At 46.1% G+C, this 23570-nt stretch overlaps 1 protein-coding gene across 1 annotated transcript in view; it reads right to left on the reverse strand.

Moving 5' to 3' along the window:
* Window positions 1-8993: 8993 nt before the first annotated feature.
* Window positions 8994-23570, reverse strand: part of CRNKL1 (crooked neck pre-mRNA splicing factor 1) — a 40792-nt gene continuing 26215 nt past the window's right edge. The window contains exons 10-14 of the mRNA XM_044290135.1: window positions 19123-19203; window positions 15720-15959; window positions 13778-13879; window positions 11827-12075; window positions 8994-9317 (exon numbers count right to left, since the gene is read on the reverse strand). Coding sequence (XP_044146070.1) covers window positions 9132-9317; window positions 11827-12075; window positions 13778-13879; window positions 15720-15959; window positions 19123-19203 — 858 coding nt within the window. The 3' untranslated portion in view covers window positions 8994-9131. The remainder of the gene's footprint in view (window positions 9318-11826; window positions 12076-13777; window positions 13880-15719; window positions 15960-19122; window positions 19204-23570) is intronic.

Genomic DNA, 23570 nt, shown 5'->3' on the forward strand with positions numbered 1-23570 from the left:
TTTTACTTTTCCATTGACATATGAGGGGTTGTTTTTTTTTTTTGCAAGACAAGTTGCACTTTTCAGTGGCACCATCTAGTGTTCCATATCATGTATTGCAAAACTATAACAATTATTTGTTTGGGTTTCATTTTTATGGCATTCATAAAACTTTGTTTCAATACTGTACGGAGAGAATGCTCCATACAGTATTAGGCTACTTTCACATTAGCGTTAATATTTTCCGGTATTGAGATGCGTCATAGGGTTTCAATATCAGAAAAAAATTGCTTCCGTTTTGTCCCCTGTTTCAATACTGTACAGAGCTCCTGCTCCATACAGTATTGAAACAAAGTTTAATGCGAATCGACTTTGTATGTTTCATCCGAAGTGGATACGCTCATCCCTAGTGTTCAGTATGACATGATGACCTCATTCTGTGGCAGCACAAATTAATATTGTATTTATGTTATACTACTTTTCAAAACTTTTTTTTCCCATATCATCACCATGACGGCCACAAGGAGATTGACCCATGACCTCTGTGGGGGCAGGAAACAGAGAAGAGGTTAAATTGCCCCCTCCCACCACCACACCTCAGTGTTCCTGTCCCCACTGTGGCCAGGGTCAGAGAAGAGTCTCCCTGCGGCGGCAGGGAGATGAAGATAGGATTCTGCTTTATTATTTTTTCGTTACCTCCAGGGGCCTCCTGGTTACCTGAGGCTCATCGGAGCTCCCCCAGTCCGCCGGCGGCCGCGTGCTCATGCTGGGCTGGGGGGTATCGGGAGGACTCGCTCTGGCTGGTCTGGAGCCTGCTCCCGGGCCGCAATTCTCCTCCTCCTCCTCCCCCGTGGGTCGGGCTGGTAGCGGCCGGCGTGTGCGCACGCCGACGTCGGTGACGTCACTTCCGGGTTCGCCGCAACCCGGAAGTAAAAGCGCAGGAGCAGAGCAGTTTGAATAAAAGGCGGGAGCTGCCATAAGGACGCTGATCTGAGGTCTGTGAGTATTGCAGCTGCAATTTTACCTTACAGAATGTCAGGTCCTGAGGTACAAACTGTTATGGAGCTGGATGCTCCCCCTCTGCCTCCTGTAAGTATCCCTCTGGGGATCCGCTTGTCTTATGGCACGATATTCTCGCCAAGCCTTATTTTCTGATACCGCTATTTCCATATCTGTTTCAGGCTAAAGAAGCGCAAAAAAAGCTTAAAAAACCTCCTCGCTGCATCTCTTGTGCAAGGAAATTGCCTGACGATTATGGAAAGAAGCTTTGTAAAGCATGTATTTCTGATGTAATCCAGGAGGAACAGTCGTCCCTTATGGAAAATATCAGATCGGTGGTTCAGGAAGAAATTCGGGCCGCTAGAGTTGCTCAGTCTGATCCCCAGGACGAGCCTTCTCGCAAGCGTCCGCGTTCCAGGATTTTTTCTTCAGGATCCGAGGACGCAGGCGATAAAGCTTCTACCTCCACGCAGTGGGAGGATGATCCATCTCTCTCTGAAGGGGAGGTATATGAAAATAATAGGAAATTTTATTTTTCCTCGGAGGAGATGAATGACTTGTTAAAAGCAGTCAGAGCAACAATGGGGATTGAAGAGACCCCTAGGTCCGTTTCTATTCAGGACGAAATGTTTGGGGGACTCAAGGTGAAAAAATCCCGGGTCTTCCCCATAAACGAACACATTAGACAAATGATTCTGGAGGAATGGTCAGAACCTGAGAAACGATTGGGGATTTCCAAAGAGTTTAAAAATCGATTATTATTCGACCCCTCTCAGTCTAAACTGTTCGACGGGACCCCTAAAGTTGACGTGCAGGTGGCTAAGGTTAACAAAAAAACTGCCCTGCCGTTTGAAGATGCTGCCCAATTGAAGGACACCATGGAGCGAAAAGCAGATGCCCTTTTAAGGAAAGCCTGGGAGGCCTCCATGTTTAACATCAAGACCAACATTGCGGCAACATCGGTAGCCAGGTCTATGTACCTGTGGTTAGGGGAACTTGAGAACCACCTAAGCAGGAAGACCTCCAGGGAAGAGATCCTGCAGTCCATACCGCTACTCAAATCAGCTACAGGCTTCCTGGCAGATGCATCTGCTGAGTCTATCAGATTCTGTGCTAGGGAGGCAGGGTTGTCCAATGCGGCTCGTCGGACTTTGTGGATGAAGTCCTGGTCGGGCGACAGAATCTCTAAGCTAAAACTGATATCCATCCCCTTTTCAGGAGAATATGTATTCGGGCCGGTCCTAGACGAGATACTTGAGAAGGCAGCCGACAAGAAAAAGGGATTCCCAGAGGAAAGGTCCTTTAGGAAGAATCAGTCCTTTCGGTCCTACGGCGGACAGAATAAATCTGTTAGAGGGAAAGGCAAGTCAGGCCGCTGGTCTTATCCCAAAGGGGGTAGAGGAAGGGGCTTCCTTCTCAAGCCCCAGTCCAAATCTGAGGACAAACAATGACGCCGTTGTAGGGGGGAGACTGAAGGATTTCCTGGGTCCATGGTCATTAACATCAAGAAATCCCTGGGCCCTGGACATCATTCAGCAAGGTTACAGGATCGAGTTCACCTCTCTCCCTCCTGCAAGATTCGTCATCACGAGGTTGCCTACCAGACTCTCCAACCTGAATATCTTTCAAGGAGTCCAGGACTTGGTGAAGAAGGGTGCTGTAATCCCGGTCCCCGCATCTCAGAGGGGTCAGGGGTACTATTCAACCCTATTCTTAGTAAGGAAAAAGGAAGGAGACTTCCGGACCATCATAAACTTAAAACAACTGAACAAGTTTATTCTTTACAGGAAGTTCAAGATGGAGTCTCTCAGATCCTTAGTGCCGTTGATAAAGCTAGGGGCATTTATGTGCTCGATCGACCTGAAAGATGCCTATCTGCACGTCCCCATTCACCCAGATCACCAGAGGTTTCTGAGGTTTGCTGTCCTAGACCCTTCCAATCGGATTCGTCATTTCCAGTTTATAGCACTGCCCTTTGGGATTTCAGCCGCTCCAAGGCTCTTCACCAAGCTTGTGGTAGAGATGATAGCCCCTCTCAGACAGGAGGGATTAAATATAGTGCCATATCTGGACGATTTCCTAGTCATAGCGGACTCAAAAGATCTCCTGCTGTCGGACCTGGAAGTATTTCTGTCCCGCCTATCTCAACTAGGTTGGATAGTGAACGAACCCAAGTCAATGTTAATTCCATCCCAGAAGGTGAGATTTCTGGGAGTTACCCTGGACTCTGTAACCCAGTCAACCTTTCTTCCACAGAGCAAAATCCAGTCCCTGATAAACAAGGTGAGACACTTCCAACGGGGGAAAAAATGCTCAGTGAGGGAAGCAATGAGCCTAATCGGCCTCCTAACCTCCTGTATACCCTCGGTCGAGTGGGCACAGGCTCACTGCCGTGTGATTCAGACCTGGCTTTTGTCCCACTGGAACAAAAAGGGTTCTCTGGACTCCAAGCTCCCAATCCCAGGATTAGTAAAGAAGTCCCTCTCATGGTGGACGAAGGAGAAGAATCTGTCCCAGGGAGTCCCTTGGATCAGATCACCGTCGATTACCGTCTTCACGGACGCCAGCCAATCCGGTTGGGGAGCAAAAATCGACAGAACCTATTTCCAAGGAACATGGAAGCGTCTAATATCTGCTCAGTCTTCAAATTTCAGGGAGCTGTATGCAGTAAGAGAAGCCCTTCTAGCCGCCAAGCAATTAATACGAAATCAGCACGTGAAGGTCCTATCGGACAACGTGACTGTGGTCTCCTACCTAAAACACCAGGGGGGTACTCGATCAAGGAGACTCCAGAGTATCTCAGAGGAGATCTTCTCCTTTGCAGAAAAGGAACTAAAGTCCATCTCAGCAATGCACCTGAAGGGATCCCTGAATGTAGAAGCAGACTTTTTGAGCAGACAGGTAATAGATCACACAGAGTGGGCACTGAACCCAGAGGTCTTCAATATGCTAACCCGAAGATGGGGGCTTCCTACTATAGACCTGTTTGCATCAAGGAGAAATACGAAGGTGCAAACATTCTGCTCCCTAAATGCTGGGGACCATCCCTGGAGAGTAGACGCCTTCTCCCTAAAATGGTGCTGGGATCTAGGGTACGCATTCCCTCCATTGCCGCTCATCCCGAGGGTCATTCAGAAAATTCAGGAGGGGAGAACCACGGTGATACTGATCGCTCCGTTCTGGCCCAAGAGGAGTTGGTTCACCCCTCTATTAAAGCTAGCAATAGACGAACCAGTGAGACTCCCACTCAGGGGGGACATCCTATACCAGGGTCCTTTGCTACATCCTCATCCGGAGTTCCTGAAGCTCACGGCTTGGATCCTGAGGTCTCCCTCTTAAGGTCTCAGGGCCTGTCAGACCAGGTTATAGCCACCCTGAGATGTTCTAGGAAAAAGGTCACTTCAGCGATATACCTGAAGATCTGGAAGAGATTCTGTTCATGGTCAGGCGAGGAAAATCCAAATTCTGTGGGGCCCAGTATCCAGAAAATTCTGGAATTTCTACAAAGGGGCCTGGACATGGGCCTTTCTCCATCCACTTTAAAGGTTCAAGTTTCGGCTTTGAGCGCCTTCTTTGATTCCGACCTGGCAGACCATAGATGGATCAAACGATTCATTAGAGCTGCACGTAGACTGAGACCCACACTTAGGTCCCGCAGCCCAACCTGGGACTTAAATTTAGTTCTCAACAATCTTATGTGTTCCCCATTTGAGCCGTTGGAGGATTGTTCAATCAAGTTGCTTTCATTCAAGACTGCCTTTCTTATAGCAATTACCTCTGCCAAGAGACTGGGAGAGATTCAGGCTCTCTCCATTAGGGAACCATACCTTACCATCACTGAGGATAAGATTGTGCTTAAACTAGACCCAGGTTTCCTGCCAAAGGTGGCCTCAGACCGCAACAGAGGCCAGGAGATCCTACTCCCATCCTTCTTCAACAATCCCAAGGATCAGGAAGAAGAGCAATTCCATTTCCTTGACGTTAGGCGTGCAGTTATTAGATACTTGGAAGCCACTAGGGACTTCAGGAAGTCTGACAGTCTGCTTGTCCAATTTGCTGGAAGGAATAAGGGATCCAGGGCCTCAAAATCCTCCATTGCAAGATGGATTAAGGACACTATTACCTTATGTTATAAGAACCAGAATCTGGACCCTCCTTCCAATATTAGAGCCCACTCTACCAGAGCGGTATCTACTACCTTCGCTGAAAGAGCAGGGGCCTCCCTGGACGATATATGCAGGGCCGCCTCCTGGTCTAGTATTCACACATTTGTGAAACATTACCGTTTGGACTTGTCTGGAACCTCTGGCCTCTCCTTTGGTCAGAAGGTTCTCCAGGCGGTTGCCCCCACCCATAAAAAATAATTTTATAACTCTCCTTGTGGCCGTCATGGTGATGATATGGGAAAACCGGAATTAGACTTACCGGTAATTCAGTTTCCATGAAATCACCATGACGGCCCATACATTCCCTCCCATTCTTTTGTTGATATTTTGTTTTCACCGGTATTTTTCTGGTATGGTGTAATACTGGGAAATACTAGGACACTTCTGGCACTTGATATCTTTGGAACACTGAGGTGTGGTGGTGGGAGGGGGCAATTTAACCTCTTCTCTGTTTCCTGCCCCCACAGAGGTCATGGGTCAATCTCCTTGTGGCCGTCATGGTGATTTCATGGAAACTGAATTACCGGTAAGTCTAATTCCGTTTTTTTTTTAAACACTTCATTAATTTTTGGGGGAACATGCAACTTGATGTTGAGCTTCAAGAGGTAGTCACCTGAAATGGTCTTCCAACAGTCTTGAAGGAGTTCCCAGAGATGCTTAGCACTTGTTGGCCCTTTTGCATTCACTCTGCGGTCCAGCTCACCCCAAACCATCTTGATTGGGTTCAGGTCTGGTGACTGTGGAGGTCAGGTCATGTGGTGCAGCACCCCATCACTCTCCTTCATGGTCAAATAGCCCTTACACAGCCTGGAGGTATGTTTGGGGTCATTGTCCTAATAATGACCCCAAAATAAACGATGGTCCAACTAAACGCAAACCGGATGGAATAGCATGCCGCTGCAAGATGCTGTGGTAGCCATGCTGGTTCAGTATGCCTTCAATTTTGAATAAATCCCCAACAGTGTCACCAGCAAAGCACCCCCACACCTCCTCCTCCATGCTTCACGGTGGGAACCAGGCATGTAGAGTCTATCCGTCACCTTTTCTGCATCGCACAAAGACACGGTGGTTGGAACCAAAGAGCCCAAATTTGGACTCATCAGACCAAAGCACAGATTTCCACTGGTCTAATGTCCATTCCTTGTGTTCTTTAGCCCAAACAAGTCTCTTCTGCTTGTTGCCTGTCCTTAGCAGTGGTTTCCTAGCAGATATTCTACCATGAAGGCCTGATTCACACCATCTCCTTATAACAGTTGTTCTAGAGATGTGTCTGCTGCTAGAACTCTGTGTGGCATTGACCCGGTCTCTAATCTGAGCTGCTGTTAACCTGCGATTTCTGAGGCTGGTGACTCGGATGAACTTATCCTCCGCAGCAGAGGTGACTCTTGGTCTTCCTTTCCTGGGGCGATCCGCATGTGAGCCAGTTTCTTTGTAGCGCTTGATGGTTTTTGTGACTGCACTTGGCGACACTTTCAAAGTTTTCCCAATTTTTCGGACTGACTAACCTTCATTTCTTAAAGTAATGATAGCCACTCGTTTTTCTTTACTTGGCTGCTTTTTTCTTGCCATAATACAAATTCTAACAGTCTATTCAGTAGGACTATCAGCTGTGTATCCACCTGACTTCTCCACAACGCAACTGATGGCCCCAACCCCATTTATAAGGCAATAAATCCCACTTAAACCTGACAGGGCACACCTGTGAAGTGAAAACCATTTCAGGTGACTACCTCTTGAAGCTCATCAAGAGAATGCCAAGAGTGTGCAAAGCAGTAATCAAAGCAAAAGGGGGCTACTTTGAAGAACCTAGAATATGACATATCTTCAGTTGTTTCACACTTTTTTGTTATGTATATAATTCCACATGTGTCAATTCATAGTTTTGATGCCTTCAGTGTGAATCTACAATTTTCATAGTCATGAAAATAAAGAAAACTCTTTGAATGAGAAGGTGTGTCCAAACTTTTGGTCTGTACTGTATATATATTTTTTTTAACATGTGGTTGCTTGTATGGTGATTTTACCAGCATTGTATTACACCCTGTCAGAACAGTGTTAACATGACAGGCCTGTGGGCCCTTGGAAGCCAGGACTACCACTTAGAACCCCACAATTGCATTACAGAGGCAGAGGACAGAAGGAGCCTCCTCCCTCTGACTAAGGGCTTGTTCACACGAACGTGTTCTGCCCGTTGCTGTACTGCGGACCGCATTTGCGGATCCGCAATACATGGGCACCGTTCCGTGTGCATTCCGCATCACGGATGCGGACCCATTCACTTCAATGGCTCCGCAAATCCGGACATGCGGAACGGAAGCAGGTAACGGAACACTACGGAGTGCTTCCTCGGGTTCCGTTCCGTGCCTCCGCACCGCAAAAAGATAGAACATGCTCTATCTTTTTGCGGAACGGAGGGATCGCAGACACATTCAAGTGAATGGTTCCACGATCCCAATGCGGCTGCCCCATGGAATTTGCGATCCACAGCACGGGCTTCACACGATATTTGAAGGGTTAAACAGTAAGGATAAAAATGTTACAAAAAAATAAAATATATATATAATTTTATTTTTTTATTTAAAAAAAAAAATTGTAACATTTTTACAAAAAATATATTATATATATATATATATATATATATATATATATATATAAAAAATATATATTTTTTCTAGTGTTCAAAGTAGAGCAATACCAATCCCTTTTATTTTTGTGATTATTTTACACTTTTTAAAGGGATATCAGAAAGAGGTAGTTTTTTAATGCATTTTTCACAAAAAAAACTGTTTAAAAAATGTTGGGCCGTTATTCATTTTGGAAGTACTGTAGCAGTCAAAACTAATAACTAACCCCTGTCAGGTTACTGCTGCTGTGAGGAGATGAAGTGTAGAGCGGGATCTAGGTATGATGATGATAGGTGCAGAAGTGGGATAACTGTACCAGATCTCAACTGTTCTCTTGATACGCCTAGATAAAGATGCCCACAGAAGAGAATTGCATCGACTAGTGAAATCTGTGATGTTCTAATTGAGTCACACATCATTGGTCTGATGTGCTAGGAAGCTAAAGAGCTAAGACAGCAAGTGGAATACATGGACTGCCTTCAAAAAACCATTCACCCATTCTTTAAAGAAAATAAATGACATAAAATATTTATACTAGCGTTAAAATCTAGAAAAAAAACTTTGCTTGGCCGGAAATAGGCCAAATTCCATTATAGTCAATGGGCTCCGGCAGGGAAAGCCAGTATCCCGCTATGCCGGACACGATGAGTTTTGGCAGACCGTTCCTGTTCTGGAACAGCCTGCCGGAAGATTTTAATGCTGGTGTGAAACTAGCCTTCTAGGTTAATATGTGATTAATACACTGAGGAAAGTGACCCCCTTCCTCTAACCACTTAGGGTCGCTTCACACGAGCGGATGCCGTGCGTGGCATCCGCTCCGTGAAAGAGTGCCAAGACCCGCTGCAGACTGCAGAGGCACGGAGCAGTAACATGACTGTTAATGCTCCGTGCCTCTCTGTGATCTCTTTACTACGAAATCACAGTGACGTGTGAAGCGACCCTTACATGCAGCTTTTGCTATTGACTGCAGCATCCAAGAGGTTAAACTGTCAGGGTTGGCATCATAATGGACACAGGCCCTTATGCAGGTCTAATGGGCTCCTGCTGATGCTGCGCAGTAGCAGTGCCTTCAAGATCAGAGCACGAACCAGATTTTGCTTATGACATATTTCAGTCATAGCATAGAGAAGGGGTTAATTACTAATGAGAGTTCCTTAAATGAACATTCCTTGAAGTTGCTTCCCAGTGAAGGAACACGTGCAGAGAAATCTCACTTATAAACTCATTATTTTAAATGTTTTATTTTCACATAGGAGGCCTGGACTGCTCAATAACAAATATTCTGGTCTGAGATATGTACAAGGAGATATAAAGGGCAGTAAAAAAAACAAACAAAAGCAGCAATATCCTACACATCCGTGTGTCAGGAAGCGCTCTCATCAATGTCTTTATCAGGATCTTGTCCATCATCATCGTCATTATCATCATCATCTTCGTTTTTCTGCTGCTTCTTCCAGAGTTTGGCCATGGCAAGCAGTTTAAGATTAGGTTGATTAGCTGCATCTTCAGGAAATATGTAGTCATAGTATTCCTCCCATCCAGCGTCAGACTAGAAAAATTAATACATCACAGTCACAAATGTAAGTTGGTAACAGTAGGTTTTATTCATAGGTCTGGGGTCTGTTCACACCATAGTACGAGCTGGACATAATAGGCGAGCGTTGGGCCAGTGCGCCTCCATATACCTTGTTTGGAAACTGTTGTAGACCAGGTTTTGTAATACAAGGTCATTCCGCAAAAATATGTGCACTTTTTAGAACTACAGGAATTAATGACGTGTATATAAAACTATGGAGATTTTCCTGATATTTATATGCACCAAACATGGTGTGAACAGAGCCTTACCCCTTTTAAATGGGCAGATACACAGGATAATAATCAGGAATAACTGCTGCATTCATAAACGATCGATCGCCCTACAAACAAGCGTTTTGGACATTTGTACGGACCAATTATAGGGCGATAAATATTCGCTTTGTTTTATGAATATTCGTTTCCGATAAATATCCAAATAATCTGCCAATGTATATGAGCCTAAAGAGCTATGAATACCTTAGGGGGAATTTTTTTTTATTTTTTTATTTTTAGTACTGCATTCTACTTATTTTAGGCTACAAATCATTTTTTCCAATTGGTCAAAACTTTTCATCCCTTCTCTTTGTACAGATGTCCTGTTCACAGCGAGTCCTGCCAGAGAGAATCCCTGATGGCTCATGTGTGGCCCTCATCACTGAGCTCCTGGCTGCTCATAAGCACACATTTAAAGGGAGTCCGTCACCAAAGTTTCACAGATTACACTATCCACAATGTCCCGTAGAATGTAGACCAAGCATGCTAGCTATACCTTTGTCCTTTCTATCGTCTCTGTAGTGAATGTCCTGGAAAAGCACTTTAAGTTGTATGGAAAATGGCTCTAAAGTGCCCAGGGGAGCAGACTTTCATTTTCAAATTTCCCAAGCCCGACGCTCATCCACGTGCTACGTCACCCCTCCCCCCCATGCTGCAAACGTTTCCCCTCCACCAATGTGACGTAGATGCAGTTCTTCCCTGCTGCTTGCTCCTCTCGTAAGCTGTGCCTGGTATCCTCCTCCATTTCCTCATGCCAGGGAGATTCCTCTGCAAATCTCGTGCAGGCGCCATGCACTGTGCTTTCATCACCTGTGTAGAACATGCCTCAGAGAATTGTACTGCACATGACCCAGAAGCGCAGCACACGCCAACTGCGCGAGACTTGCTGAGGCATCACCCTGACGTCGAGGGTGAGGATGATGGGTGCAGCTTACGGAAGGAGCAAGCAGCAGGGAATCGCTGCATCAGAGTGATGCTTGTGAAGAGGGGAGAAACCTCTGCAGCTTGGGGGAGATACACAGCATGGGGATGGGCAGTGGCCTTGGGCCCTTCAAAAACAAAGTCTGCCCCTGTTACTATGAAAATGCAATGTAAGCTACAGGCAGCACGTTATAGAGCAGGAGGAGCTGAGCAGATTGATATCTAGCTTTATTGGAAAAGATTAGGTATAAATTGTATTTCATTCTTTTAAATTCCTGCTCCTTCTGAGCTTTGAAGTCCAGGAGTTGGTCCTATCAGTGATTGACAGCCTTCCTCTATGGCTGTGTATACAGAGATAGCTGTCAATCACTTTAAAGTCCAGAATGAGTAGGAATTTACATGAGTAAAGTATAACATATACTGAATCTTTCCCATAAAACTATTCATCAATCTGCTCAGCTGATCCTGCTTTATAACAGAAGTTCAGAGATAAGAGTTACACATGAGCGGTCATCTGATGGAAAGTCACAGTCTGCAAGCAGATTGGAATTTAACACTAGCACAAAAATTACTGACTTTTTTTTTTTAAATAAAGACCAATTGAAAAAATGATTTTTTTAGACCAAAATGAGTAAAATGTAAGAAAAGCCCCCCTGTAGGTGTTCATAGTATTTAAAGGGAATCTGTCACCAGCGACCTCCCTATCCAATTGTTTCCATAGACACGTAACTGTGCGTCACGTGATTAAAATTCAGTTTTTCCTTTGTCAATGCTCCGTTACAGAGTTATGATACTTTTTCTAAATATGCAAGTTACGTTTTTGGTGCAATGAGGGCATCACTATTGTTCTTGTTGTACCCAAGCTCCACTCCCTTCTGTGGCCGGCCTCTTCCTGGCTGCTTTAATTGATGGCACCAAGAAGTAGCAAAGCAGCCATGGAGGGGCTGACCACAGAAATGAGTGGAGCTTGGAGCAACAAGAGCAATGGTGATGCCTTCATTGCACCAAAGGCTTAATTTGCATATTATGAAAAGTATCATAACTCAGGAACGGAGCCTCGAATCAGCAAAAGAAAAACTGCGTTTTAATCAGGTGAACCACAGCTATGTGTCTATGCAAATAGCTTGATAGGGAGATTGCTGGTGACAGAATCACTTTAACAAAATGGTCTATCATGTTGTATGGTTATGATGCTAATATAGAAGATCAATGGTGGTATGGTAATGGCCATTAGCAGTAATGATATCACAGAGAATAACAACAGATTTATGAGCGGCTGTAAGTCTTACCCCATCTTCAGCTTGGAGTTTTCTTCTTTTCTTAACTCTCTCGGGCATGAGCTTAGCCACCCTCTGCTGTGTGGATTCACTTCCAACCTCCTGTTCAAAGCTCATCCAGGACTCTAGGAGCATCAGCCTTTCTTCCTTCTCCTCACAATTCCTCAGCGTCTTATTCGCTTCCTCGTAGATCTGTCTACATTTCATTAATGTGTCACTGCCCCCAGTGGTGAGCTCAAACTGAGCAAAGCTTATCCAGACCTGGAAGGCAAAAGTAGGGGTCCGTTTAATGGGGGGATACAGAAGTTCAGAGCTTGAACACATTACCTTCATCTCTCTCTCTCTCTCTCTCTCTCTCTCTCTATACATACACATATATATACACACACACACACACACACACCATCTGGAAAGCATGATTACATTTATCCCCTTTTTGAACGACGTCGTAAGGTTACATGAATCTGCTGCATAATCCACTATAATAATGGTAATTATAAATTACCATTATGTAAAAATATAAAATTCTGTTTTAATGGCCTTAAAATGCGTGCTTAGCTTTGTCTTGTGCAAAGTTTTTTTTTATATTTCTTCAAGTAACTTGCTGCCTTGTGAGCTTACAGGTGTGACAGACAGGGCCTGCAGGACGTAGAGCTCCGCTGCTAAGGTACAGGAATCATGGCCTAATTTAAAGAGAATCTGTCACACAACGAGAGGTTGAGCAGATCGATATATTGTGTCATGGGAATATATTCACTTGTCATTTATTCATTAAAATCTCTGCTCTTTCTCGGCTCAGTAGCCAAGTGGGAGGTCTTATCAGTGACCGACAGCGATCTCTGTACAGACGCTTCTACATCATCATATCAAACACCTCCATTTGGCTACCAAGCTCCGAAAGAGCAGAGATTGTAATGAACAAATGACAAGCTTTACTGAATAACACTATACTATATATCCATCTGCTCAGCTCCTCACTACTACTATTGTGCTTACTGACCCCTGTCAAAACCAGAATTCTCAGATTTGCTTAAAGTTGCTCCAATTGACCTCAATGGGTCTGTGGTCCACATTTTGCAGTCAAGTATAGGACATGTTCTATCTTTTCGTAAAATGGACATGCGGATCATCTACAGGTGAAACTCGAAAAATTTGAATATTGTGCAAAAGTCTATTTATTTAATTAATGCAAATTAAAAGGAATTGCATTAATGCAGCTTAAAATCAGAATTTTATGAAAAGGTTCAATATTCTAGGTTTAAAGTGTCACACTCCAGTCAGCTAATGAATCCATATCCCCTGAGCAAAGGGGACCTGAGATTGTGACTTTGGGGTTTCATAAACTATGAGCCATAATCATCCAAATTATAACAAATAAAGGCTTGAAATATCTCACTTTGCATGTAATGAGTCTCTCATATATTAGTTTCACCTTTTAAGTTGCATTACTCAAATAAATGAACTTTGCACGATATTCTACTTTTTTGAGGTTTACCTGTATGTGCTTTCTGCATCCATATGTCTGTTCCATGAACAGACTGAATATGTCCACAAAATGCAGACCACAGACCCATTTAAGGCAACGGGTCCACCAAAAGAGCAGACAGCACACCAAAAAAGCAGGCCGCACACGACGCATCGTAAAAACGGACATGGTTGTGCGCATGAGACCTTCCTGCAAGATCACTGTGGGGAGAAGTTTAAAGGGAGTGGAGGTGAAGTGCTGCACTCGGCTGTCTCCATCAGTCCCAAAGATGATGAATGGAGCAGCGGCATAGATATTTGACATTCAAAGTTCTCCGCAACTGTGCAGTGAAAAGCAACAAAGGGCTCAGATCCCCGCTTTAGTGATGGTGGATAGCTGTTACATTAGGGGTTTTCATTATACACTAAAACTACAGCGCAGATGTGAACAGAGACAAAGGACTTTTGTCATTATGACTGTACGCATAGCCCTTAATACCTTGACATGCTGTGTTCTCTGCAGAAGTCTCCTATACAGATTTCTTGTCTTCTCAAATTCTTCTTGTTCTATTTCAAAATCAATATAAGATTTCCAGAGAACCTGCACGTGAAATAATCAGGGTTATGGGCAATATGCAAACATGAAACTGACTTCAGATTTAATCTATTCTTACACAGTGATAATCTTCAGCAGGATCAACCAGATTAAACCTGGCATACTGCCTGGTGGAGTTGATCTGCTGATAAAAATTATACCTCTCGTTAAAATCCGTGGCCGTCCAGGAGAATTTATATATTAAAAGGGTTGTCTCACTTCAGCAGATGTCATTTATCATGTAAATAACATGAATATAAGATGCTTACTAATGTATTGTGATTGTCCATATTGCCTCCTTTGCTGGCTTGATTGCGATATCACATTATACATGGCTCACATCCAGGGGTTATGACCCCCCTGCAATCCAGCAGCAGCGGCCGTGCTTGGACATTATAGGAAAAAGCGCTGGCCGGGAACGTGGGAGTGCGTGTAGGCTTCTTCTCCTATAGTGTGCAAGCACGTCCACTGCTGCTGGATCATAGGGTGGCCATAACTAGGGATGAGTGAAGAGTGAATCGACTTCACATGAAACATCCGAAGTCGATCTACATAAAAAAACTTTGTTTGAATACTGTACGGAGCAAGCTCTCCGTACAGTAGTAGAATGTATTGGCTCAGATGAGGCAAAGTTATTACATTGCGAAGTCTCGCGAGACTTCGGGTAATAACTTCAAAAATTAATTTCTACTGTTAAAAACCTTTTCCCGAACTAGGTTCGGTTCCAAGGGGTACATTGGAACCAAACCAGAGTTTCGGGAAAAGGTTTTTAACAGAAAATAATTTATACTACAGCTGAGCTGTGGTGCTCCAAAGCGCAACCCCATGGTGCACTGAAGCATAATGAATAAATATCCTCAACACAATAACACGGATTTTAACAAAAGATATATGGTTTTGGCCAGCAGGATCAACCCCATTAATCCAGTAACCCTGGATTAATAAATTGATCCTGTTAATGGATGCTCTTTAATGAGCTTGTAAACTCTGTAATCTCTTCATTTTGGGTCATTGTGGGTTCTTTATTATGTAACCAATAGTAGATAATAATTTTGTCTCCCCCATGTAAAGGGCCATGTGCCAAGTTTTGAAGTTATCCGCTATCCACAGGATCGAGGACAAATAATTGAGAGGGTGAAATCCACAGCCATTTCCGTGGGGAAATCTGCAGCAGACTTTTCCTCTGTATTGTGTCATGTGTGTCCTATTGAAAGCAATAGAAGAAATCCCTGAGCAATCTGCAAGATAGGGCTACATTCACAAGGCTATGTGTTTTGTGGTCCGCACAGAAGACAAAAAAAAAAAAAAAAAGATGACGTCCGTATGGCATCCGTTTTTTTTTTTTTCATGGATCCATTGTAACAATGCTTGTGTCTGCAAAACAGACTAGAATAGGACATGTTCTATTTTTTTTTTTTTTTGCGGGGCTACGGAATGGACATACGGATGCGGACAGCACACAGCGTGCTATCCGCATCTTTTAAGGACCTATTGAAATGAATAGGTTCTCATCCAATCAAAAAAAAATTTTTTTTTACGGAAACAAAATACGTTAGTGTAAATGTGGCCTAAAAGGTATGACATAGATGTAAAAGTCAGGTCTGCACAAAGAAATGTGCATTTAAAAAAAAACCTTCAACATGTAGATGGGGATGGGACAATCCCAGAGACCTGTATGGTACCGCACTGTGTGAAGCTAGCCTATTAGGGGCTCTTAATATCCAATGATAATGTAAGAAAGTCTGTTTCTCATGGCAACCAATCAGATCACATCTTCAGTATGAGTCAAGTGGCTTCCTCAGAGCTCTTTAGCTCATATGTAAAGCAAATAAGGAAAGGGACTTACTTCAGGCATATCAAGTCGTGGCTGTCCGATAGCCAATTCATACACAGCGCAGGCTCTTTCAATGTCACCCAGAATGGTCTCCAGTTCTGCAAACTTAATCCATGTGGTACAATTTTCTGGAGCAAATTCCAGAAACTTCTCATACAGTTTCCTACATCGGTCAAATTCTCGAAGCTGCAGCTCTAGCTCTATGTAACCCTTAAATAGCTTGTGCTTGGGACATTTTCCAATAGAGGTGCCCTAGATAAAGGAAATTGTAAGTGTGGTCACTGATACGTCGGACACATATTAGATACAGAATGCAAAGTGAGTAACAAGGAACACCACATGCCAACAATCTGGGTCATGCTCCACTTGAACCCTGCACTAATTAGAACATGGCATAAGTTAGGCCTCATGCACACGACAGTATTGCTTTTTCAGTGTTTTGCGGCCCGTTTTTTACGGATCTGTTGTTCCGTTTTTTGTTTCCGTTTCCTTTCCGTTTTTCCGTATGCCATATACAGTATACAGTAATTACATAGTAAAAATTGGGCTGGGCATAACATTTTCAATAGATGGTTCAGAAAAAATGGAACGGATACGGAAGACATACGGATGCATTTCCGTATGTGTTCCGTTTTTTTTGCGGACCCATTGACTTGAATGGAGCCAAGCACCGTGATTTGCGGACAAGAATAGGACATGTTCTATCTTTTCACGGCACGGAAATACTGAAATACTGAAACGGAATGCACACTGAGACACTTCAGTATTTTTTGCTGAACCATTCCATACTGAACTACAAAAACGGCCAGTATACTGAACGCAAAATACTGTCGTGTGCATGAGCCCTTATGCTGATATTCATTTAAAAACTTGATTTTTGTACTTACCGTAAAATCTGTTTCTCTTCTGTTCATTGGGGGCATTGACCATGGGTATAGCTGTTGCCGCTAGGAAGCGACACTAAGCACAAAAAGTATAAGCTCCTCCCCTTCAGCTATACCCTTCCTACAGGGACTAAGCTAAATCAGTTCGTGCAAAAGCAGTAGGAGAAGCAAAACAAACAAAATGGATAAACACTACGGATAAACCCAGAACCACACAGGCCTGAAAAGGCCCCTAAACAAAAAGAATGGGTGAGAGCTGTGTCCCCCAATTAACGGAAGAGAAACTGATTTTACGGTAAGAACAAAAATCTAGTTTTCTCATCCGTATCATCGGGGGACACAGGCTTGACAATGGGACGTTACAGAGCGTGACGTAATAGAGCAGTCCCCAAGGGTTGGCATAACAAGCAACCCTCCCGTCAATCAGAGAACCGCCGTCTGCAAAACTCTACGCCCCAGAGAAGCGCCAGCAGACGCAAAGGCGTGCCATTTGTAAAACTTGGAAGTAGTATGCAAAGACGACCAGGTAGCCGCCTTGCACACCTGAAGGGCCGAAGCCCCGTGGATGCACCACCCAAGAGGCCCCCACTGCCCGAGCCAAATGAGCAGTCACCCGGAAGGTTGGGGCCCGGCCATTTACGCGGTACGCTTCCACAATTAATCCATCTTCGATGCTGCCAGCCCTTGTCTCTGCCCCTCTGGAATCATGAACAGGGAATCCGTCCACCTGAAAAAAGCCGTTTGGGACAGATAGATTCGAACGGCTCGTACCAAATCATCCAGGGTATAGAGCGACCTCTCCCGAGGAGGAGACGGGCCCGGACAAAATGAAGGGAGAATAATCTCCTCATTTAGATGGAATGCAGAAAAGTCAGAACCGTCGAAAGTGAAGCCAAATTCCGCTGAAAAAGAATGGATGGAGCCGACACTTGCCCTTTGAGGGAGCTGAGATCCAGCCCCAAGTTCATGCCCGACTGCAGGAAAGCCAAGAGTCGCGGCAAAGAGAACCGAACGAGAGGCAGCTGATGCCGCTCACACCAACTAAAGTAGGACTTCCAGGTCCGGCGTTAGATTCTGGAAGACAACGGCTTCCTGGCCCGAATCATGGTCTGGACCACCGCATCCGAAAAACCCAGAGCCTTCAGTACAGCAGCTTCAACAGCCTAAATTCGGGTGAAAGATCGGCTCCTGCGACAGAAGGTCCCCCCGAAGAGGAAGACGCCAGAGTTTGTCGGCGAGAAGGGCGACCAGAGACGCGTGCCACACCCGGCGCGGCCAATCTGGGGCCACGAGAATGACGGCAGTCCCTCTGACCTGATCTTCCGGAGGAGACGCGGAATGAGGGGAAGAGGCGGAAACACGTAAGGAAACATGAACCGACTCCACGAAATTACCAGCGCCGCGCACGCCAGAGCCAAAGGGTCCCTGGACCGCTCAACAAAGTCCTTTTACTGACCTGTCCAGCATCTTCTGCTCCCCTGGCTTCAGCCGGATCACCACCTTGGACTCTACACCGGGACAGAGGGGACTTGCGGTGGACGGCTGTGGTGATCCGAACGCTGGCGAGGAAACAGAGGCTTTGTGGGAAACTCTAGTCCTGCTTTGCTTCTGGAGAACGGAAAGGAACAGGGGGCTTGGAGGACCCCCTGGACTCCAGTCTCCTGGATGGGAGTGCGGGCAGTTTTAAGGACTGCCTAAAACTCCAGCTAGAAAAAAAAAAATCCATGGCTGTAGCAGCACACGCAGGGGGGCGTAGAACCGCAAATGGAAGGGTCATATGCTCCTTGGGGGTCACGTCATCCTTATTCATGCCAAAAGTTGACAAGCAGAGACCAGAGAGCCTGCCACACATGGCCCTTCTCTTTACTTTCTCTAGCTGTAGTCATTACATACTTTCTTGTGCCCTCTTATAATAAACAGAGTGCTACTCAATATCTATTTAAGGTGAAGCAAAGAGAGTGTCACGTAAGAGCTGGTCTTATATATCTGGGACTATACATGGGAAATATGCTGCAGCCTAACAAAAAAAATTTAAAAAATCCTTCAGCAGTTGTCTTGTGCCTCCTGGCTATATTAACAAAAGAAACGGAGGAAAGACCTCTTAAAACCACTTGTAAATAACAGGAATGTGATTTCTTCTCTACCTACCTACACATATTTTCTCTTTTTAATAGAAAGACCCAAAAAATATATACAACATATATATATAAAAAAAATATAAACATGTATACCGCTAAGTTTTTCTAAGTTTAGGTCATTCGTATATACATCTCGGAAAACCCCTTTCATTATAGTAGAAATGAAAAATTCTACAACTGCACCCCAGGGACGAGCCCTGCAGAGCTGGAACATGTGGAACTGTGGCAGGTGAGTAAAGCTTTATTTATAAACCCCTCTGGTCTCCTGAAGGTTTGGAAAATTTCCAGACAATCCCATTGAACCCCTTTCAACCATTATATCAGATAATTACGCCTTCAGCAGGAAAAACAAGTGCAATAAGATTTATGACAGTTACCGGTAGTTAAACTTACCAAGGCTTTTCGTGCAAATTGAAGATTCTTCTGTCTGATTTCAAACTTTGCATACATTAGCCAGATTTTTGCAAAAGTGAACTGAAAAAAACAAATTTTTATTTTTGCATTTTTTAAATCAATGAAAAACATTTTATTTTTTTTTCAAATGGAATCCTATGAGTGGCGGGCGGGAGCATATACTACCAAGAGAAGACACAGCGCAGTGTATACAGAGCCTACAGTCGTATACAGCCTGATCTTAGAAGGCGCTGGTTTCTCCTTGTGAAGAACCAGCCGGTGTAGGAAATATGCTATGCAAAGTACTCAAATTAGCTCTGTCCAGAAGGAAGAAAATAAATATTAGACCCACTGTCTGCAAACTTCAAATCAAATACATCATCTAGTCAAGTTTAAAGGCTCTTTAAGAGGACCCCGCAGCTCTCCTGTCGTGTCTAGCATTCCTCATAAAATAACCATTATGGAGCATCGTATAGCTACAGTGGGATGCGAAAGTTTGGGCAACCTTGTTAATCGTCATGATTTTCCTGTATAAATCGTTGGTTGTTACGATAAAAAATGTCAGTTAAATATATCATATAGGAGACACACACAGTGATATTTGAGAAGTGAAAACGAGATTTTTGTATAACTTACCAGTAAAATCTCTTTCTCGCTCTTTCCTTGGGGGACACAGAAGACCTTGGGTATAGCTCATCTCCCTAGGAGGCGTGACACTAAGTAAGAACTGTTAGCCCCTCCTCCACAGCTATACCCTCAGCCTGGAGAGAGAGACTGTCAGTTGCGTGTCCAAGTAGTGAAAACAAGGCAAAGTCCAAAAGTGGAACCAACAAGCCAACTACCCAACGGGTAAAACAAACCCGGAAACCGTGCAGAGAAGAACAAAGAATGGGTGGGTGCTGTGTCCCCCAAGGAAAGAGCGAGAAAGAGATTTTACTGGTAAGTTATACAAAAATCTCGTTTTCTCGCCCAGTTTCCTTGGGGGACACAGAAGACCTTGGGACGTTCAATAGCAGTCCAAGAGGGGAGGGACCACAGCACCAAGGCGAAGCACCCGAAGGCATCAAGAAACCGCCGCCTGCAGACCAGGCGGCCCAAGGCAGCAGACGCTGAAGCCCGAGTACGCACCCTGTAGAACCTGGTAAGGTGTGCAAGGAAGAAGTGACCGCCTTGCACAAATGCATGGCCGAAGCCTAATGCCTCTGACCCAGGAGGAACCGACAGCTCTGGTGAAATGAACGGTGACACCAAAAGCAGAACCCTGCCCTTGGTGCGGCAACCACAGCAATAGCCACTCTGAGAAAGAGGAGGAAAGCCACCCTGGATGCCGTCAACCCTTCGCGCGGACCTCCTGGAACCCAAGAGGCCGAACGTAGACAAGAGTCGGAGATCTCCAAGTAAAAAACTGCAAGGTCCAAACAACGTCCAAACCGGTGAAGTGTCCATTCCCGGGGGTGGGAAGGGGAGGACGACTGCCTCGACGAAATGAAAGACAAACACCACCTTCAGAAGGAAGGAAGAGACGGAATGGAGAACAGCCCTGTCCTGGGGAAAGACAAAAGGCTCGGAACAAGAAGGGCCGCCACTCAGGCACCCGCCAGAGACACGATGGCTACAGAAACACAACCGTACAGGACAGAAGGAGTAGAGAGAACCACTGTAACGGCTCCAAGCGAAAGATTGGAGCGCCAAGAGCCCAGTATGTAGGTCCCAGGGCGGTACCGGAGGGCAGCACAAAGGAACCCAAGAGCCGCTCCACGGAAGAAGGTCCAGACAGGCCCAGAGGGCCGGGGAACGCTGAAAGAAGAAGGGCAGCGCTGACACCTGATACTTCAAGCGACAGAGTCCCAGTCCCAGTTCCAGGCCGGACTGGAGAAAAACAGAACCATGGAGAGAGAAAGGAAGAGCGGGGGAACGCCCAGCTTCCCACAGAACCCCAGGTAAAAACCTAAGTCCTCCAACAGATCCTGGACGAAACACGGCCAGGAGCGAACACTAGCGAGCCCACTAGAGTCGCCTGGGCAAGAGGGTGAAAACCCAATGATCAGGCGCAGACCAGTAACACGGGTAGAACTGGTCCCGCCGGCCCCCGAGCAAGTTGTCCCGGATCCACCCTGAGTGGGGGAGCAGAAGGACAAACGGACAGGAACCGAAGGGTCCGTCCAGCAACCGCCAGATGCCAGGACAAGACAGGCTAAAACCCAAGCCGATGCAGTCACCACAGGAAGACGGACTACAGTCCCGGTGTGGGAGATCTGAAGACAATCTTGGCAAAAGGCAGTCCTCCCAAGCTACCGAGAAGGTAAGTCCATAGCAGAAACATTGCCTAGAATTGAAAACAAAAAAACAAAAACGCAATCTGCACCCAGCGGGAGGACAGAACGCCGTAGACCCGGTAACTAGGTACACAGCTAGTACAACCAGTGTGGACAAGGGGGACTCAAAGGGAACACCAGTACCATCCACATGAACAACCACGCTCTCCCCCGAGGGAAAGGCAGTGAAGGAACAGCCTCTGAAGCGCGGCCGGAACAGAAGCCACATCGGAGTGATCTGTACCGAGTGGGAGCCAAACCGACCGGCGAGAAAAGGCGGTCGAGACAGAGGCCGGCATAGGAGTGGGCAACAGAGAAGCCATAGAACAGCTCAAAAGCAGCACACCGCTACACTGAGACACCCGGTCCACCGCCTTGAATACCCTGAAGAACTCAAGGCGGAGGTCCTCCGGACCTGGGTAGGCGAGCACCCAAGAGAAGTTGGGTGACCTTCCCAAGAAGAGCAGCCCGAACCTGGTAGCAGATCAGACTGAAGCACCGAGGGCGCCAACCGGAAAGAATCATACCACACTGCACCCGAAGAGGAGGAAAAGGTACTAGGCGAGGGGACCGTAGTCCTGCCAGAGCCAACATAAAATGCGAAGGGCGCTGCAGACAGCACTCTCGACCATGTGACCACTAGCGCAGGGAAACAATGCCGCAGAAGGACGAATGGGTACGTATCTAGGAACCACGAACACTCCCCGGGCGGAAGGGCCAACGAAATGAGTGAGTACCACCCAGCTCGGTGCAGTAGCGAGCAGCAGAGCCCGTCTACTTAAATATAAGGTATTCATCTGTTGCTTATTGGACAACACCTTAGGCTCACACAGGTGGACAGAATGATCTCCTTAGAGAATAGTGCAAGGCTTGCTGCAAACACCGTCTCCCAAGAGAAAAAGTATGTCGCAGGGGGAAAGGAGGCATACGTACGAGTAGCCCCGTAAGCAGTGAGAAGGCTAACCCACCTACGGGACGAGAAGGCATACACGGCCCAAACAACGCACAAGAACGTCCGCTCACTGCAAAAATATCACTCAGCGAAGAAGGCCAGCCACAGAGTCCCACAGTATCTACGGAAGTGCAACTGAAAAGGAGTTATGCACAAGACTAGTAAGGTATGCGATAGAACGCAAACTGACCTCCTCGAAAGGGGGGGACATGTACCTGGCAAACTGCAGTCAGCAAGAGTGCAAGGGCCCGCCCCAAAAAGGGGGTGATGCCCAAGGTCGTAACTACGTCAGAGAAGTAGGGCATACCCTACTTCGCCCAGAAGGGCGCCATGCACATGGCCACACAGTATCCAGCAGGAACGCAGGAGGTCCACCTAGTGAAAGGGGGGTCATGCACAGGGCTATCCTAGCATTAAGTGAGTGTGCAACAATTCACCCAACACCGAAATTTTGTGAGAGTGCAACTACTCCACCAATGAAGGGGGAACATGAGCAAGTCCAGCACAGCACATACAAGGACAGCCTTGAATCCCGTGAGCGTGCAAAATTCCGCCCATGGAATGAGGGGTGGTCACGCACAAGGCCAGCACCGCATCCAATGGGAACACAAGCGTTCCACCCATGTTAGAAGGCCATGCTCAAGGCCAGCAATGTATCCGGTGAGAGTGTAGTATGCCGCCCAGAACACGAAGGGTGGGGGGGGGGGCCATGCACATGGCCAGCATCGCATTCAGGGAGAGTGCGAGCAGCCGGTGAAAATGTGCGTATGTCACCTAAAGGAGGCATGCCCATGGCCGGCAGCGAATCCAGTGAGAGTGCGTACACCGCCCACGGAAGAGGGGTCATGCATATGGCCGGCAGTGGATCCAGAGAGAGTGCAAGCACCCCGCCATGCATAGGGTTCATGCACCTGGCCAACAACGTACCGGCGAGAGAACAACCACCGACCGAGGGAGTGTATGTATGCCGCCACCAGGGAAGGAGGCATGCCCAAGGCCGGCAGTGAATCCAATGAGAGTGCATCATACCGCCTATGGAAGGTGGTCATGCACATGGCTGGCAGTGAATCCAGTGAGAGTGCCGAATGCCGTCCACAGAAGGGAGTCATGCCTATGGCAGGCAGCGAATCCAGAGACAGTGCGGCGTTCCGCCTAAGGAAGGGGGTCGTGCACATGGCCAG

Source organism: Bufo gargarizans, chromosome 4 (genome assembly GCF_014858855.1).
Source record: "Bufo gargarizans isolate SCDJY-AF-19 chromosome 4, ASM1485885v1, whole genome shotgun sequence".
In the NCBI taxonomy this organism is placed as follows: domain Eukaryota; kingdom Metazoa; phylum Chordata; class Amphibia; order Anura; family Bufonidae; genus Bufo; species Bufo gargarizans.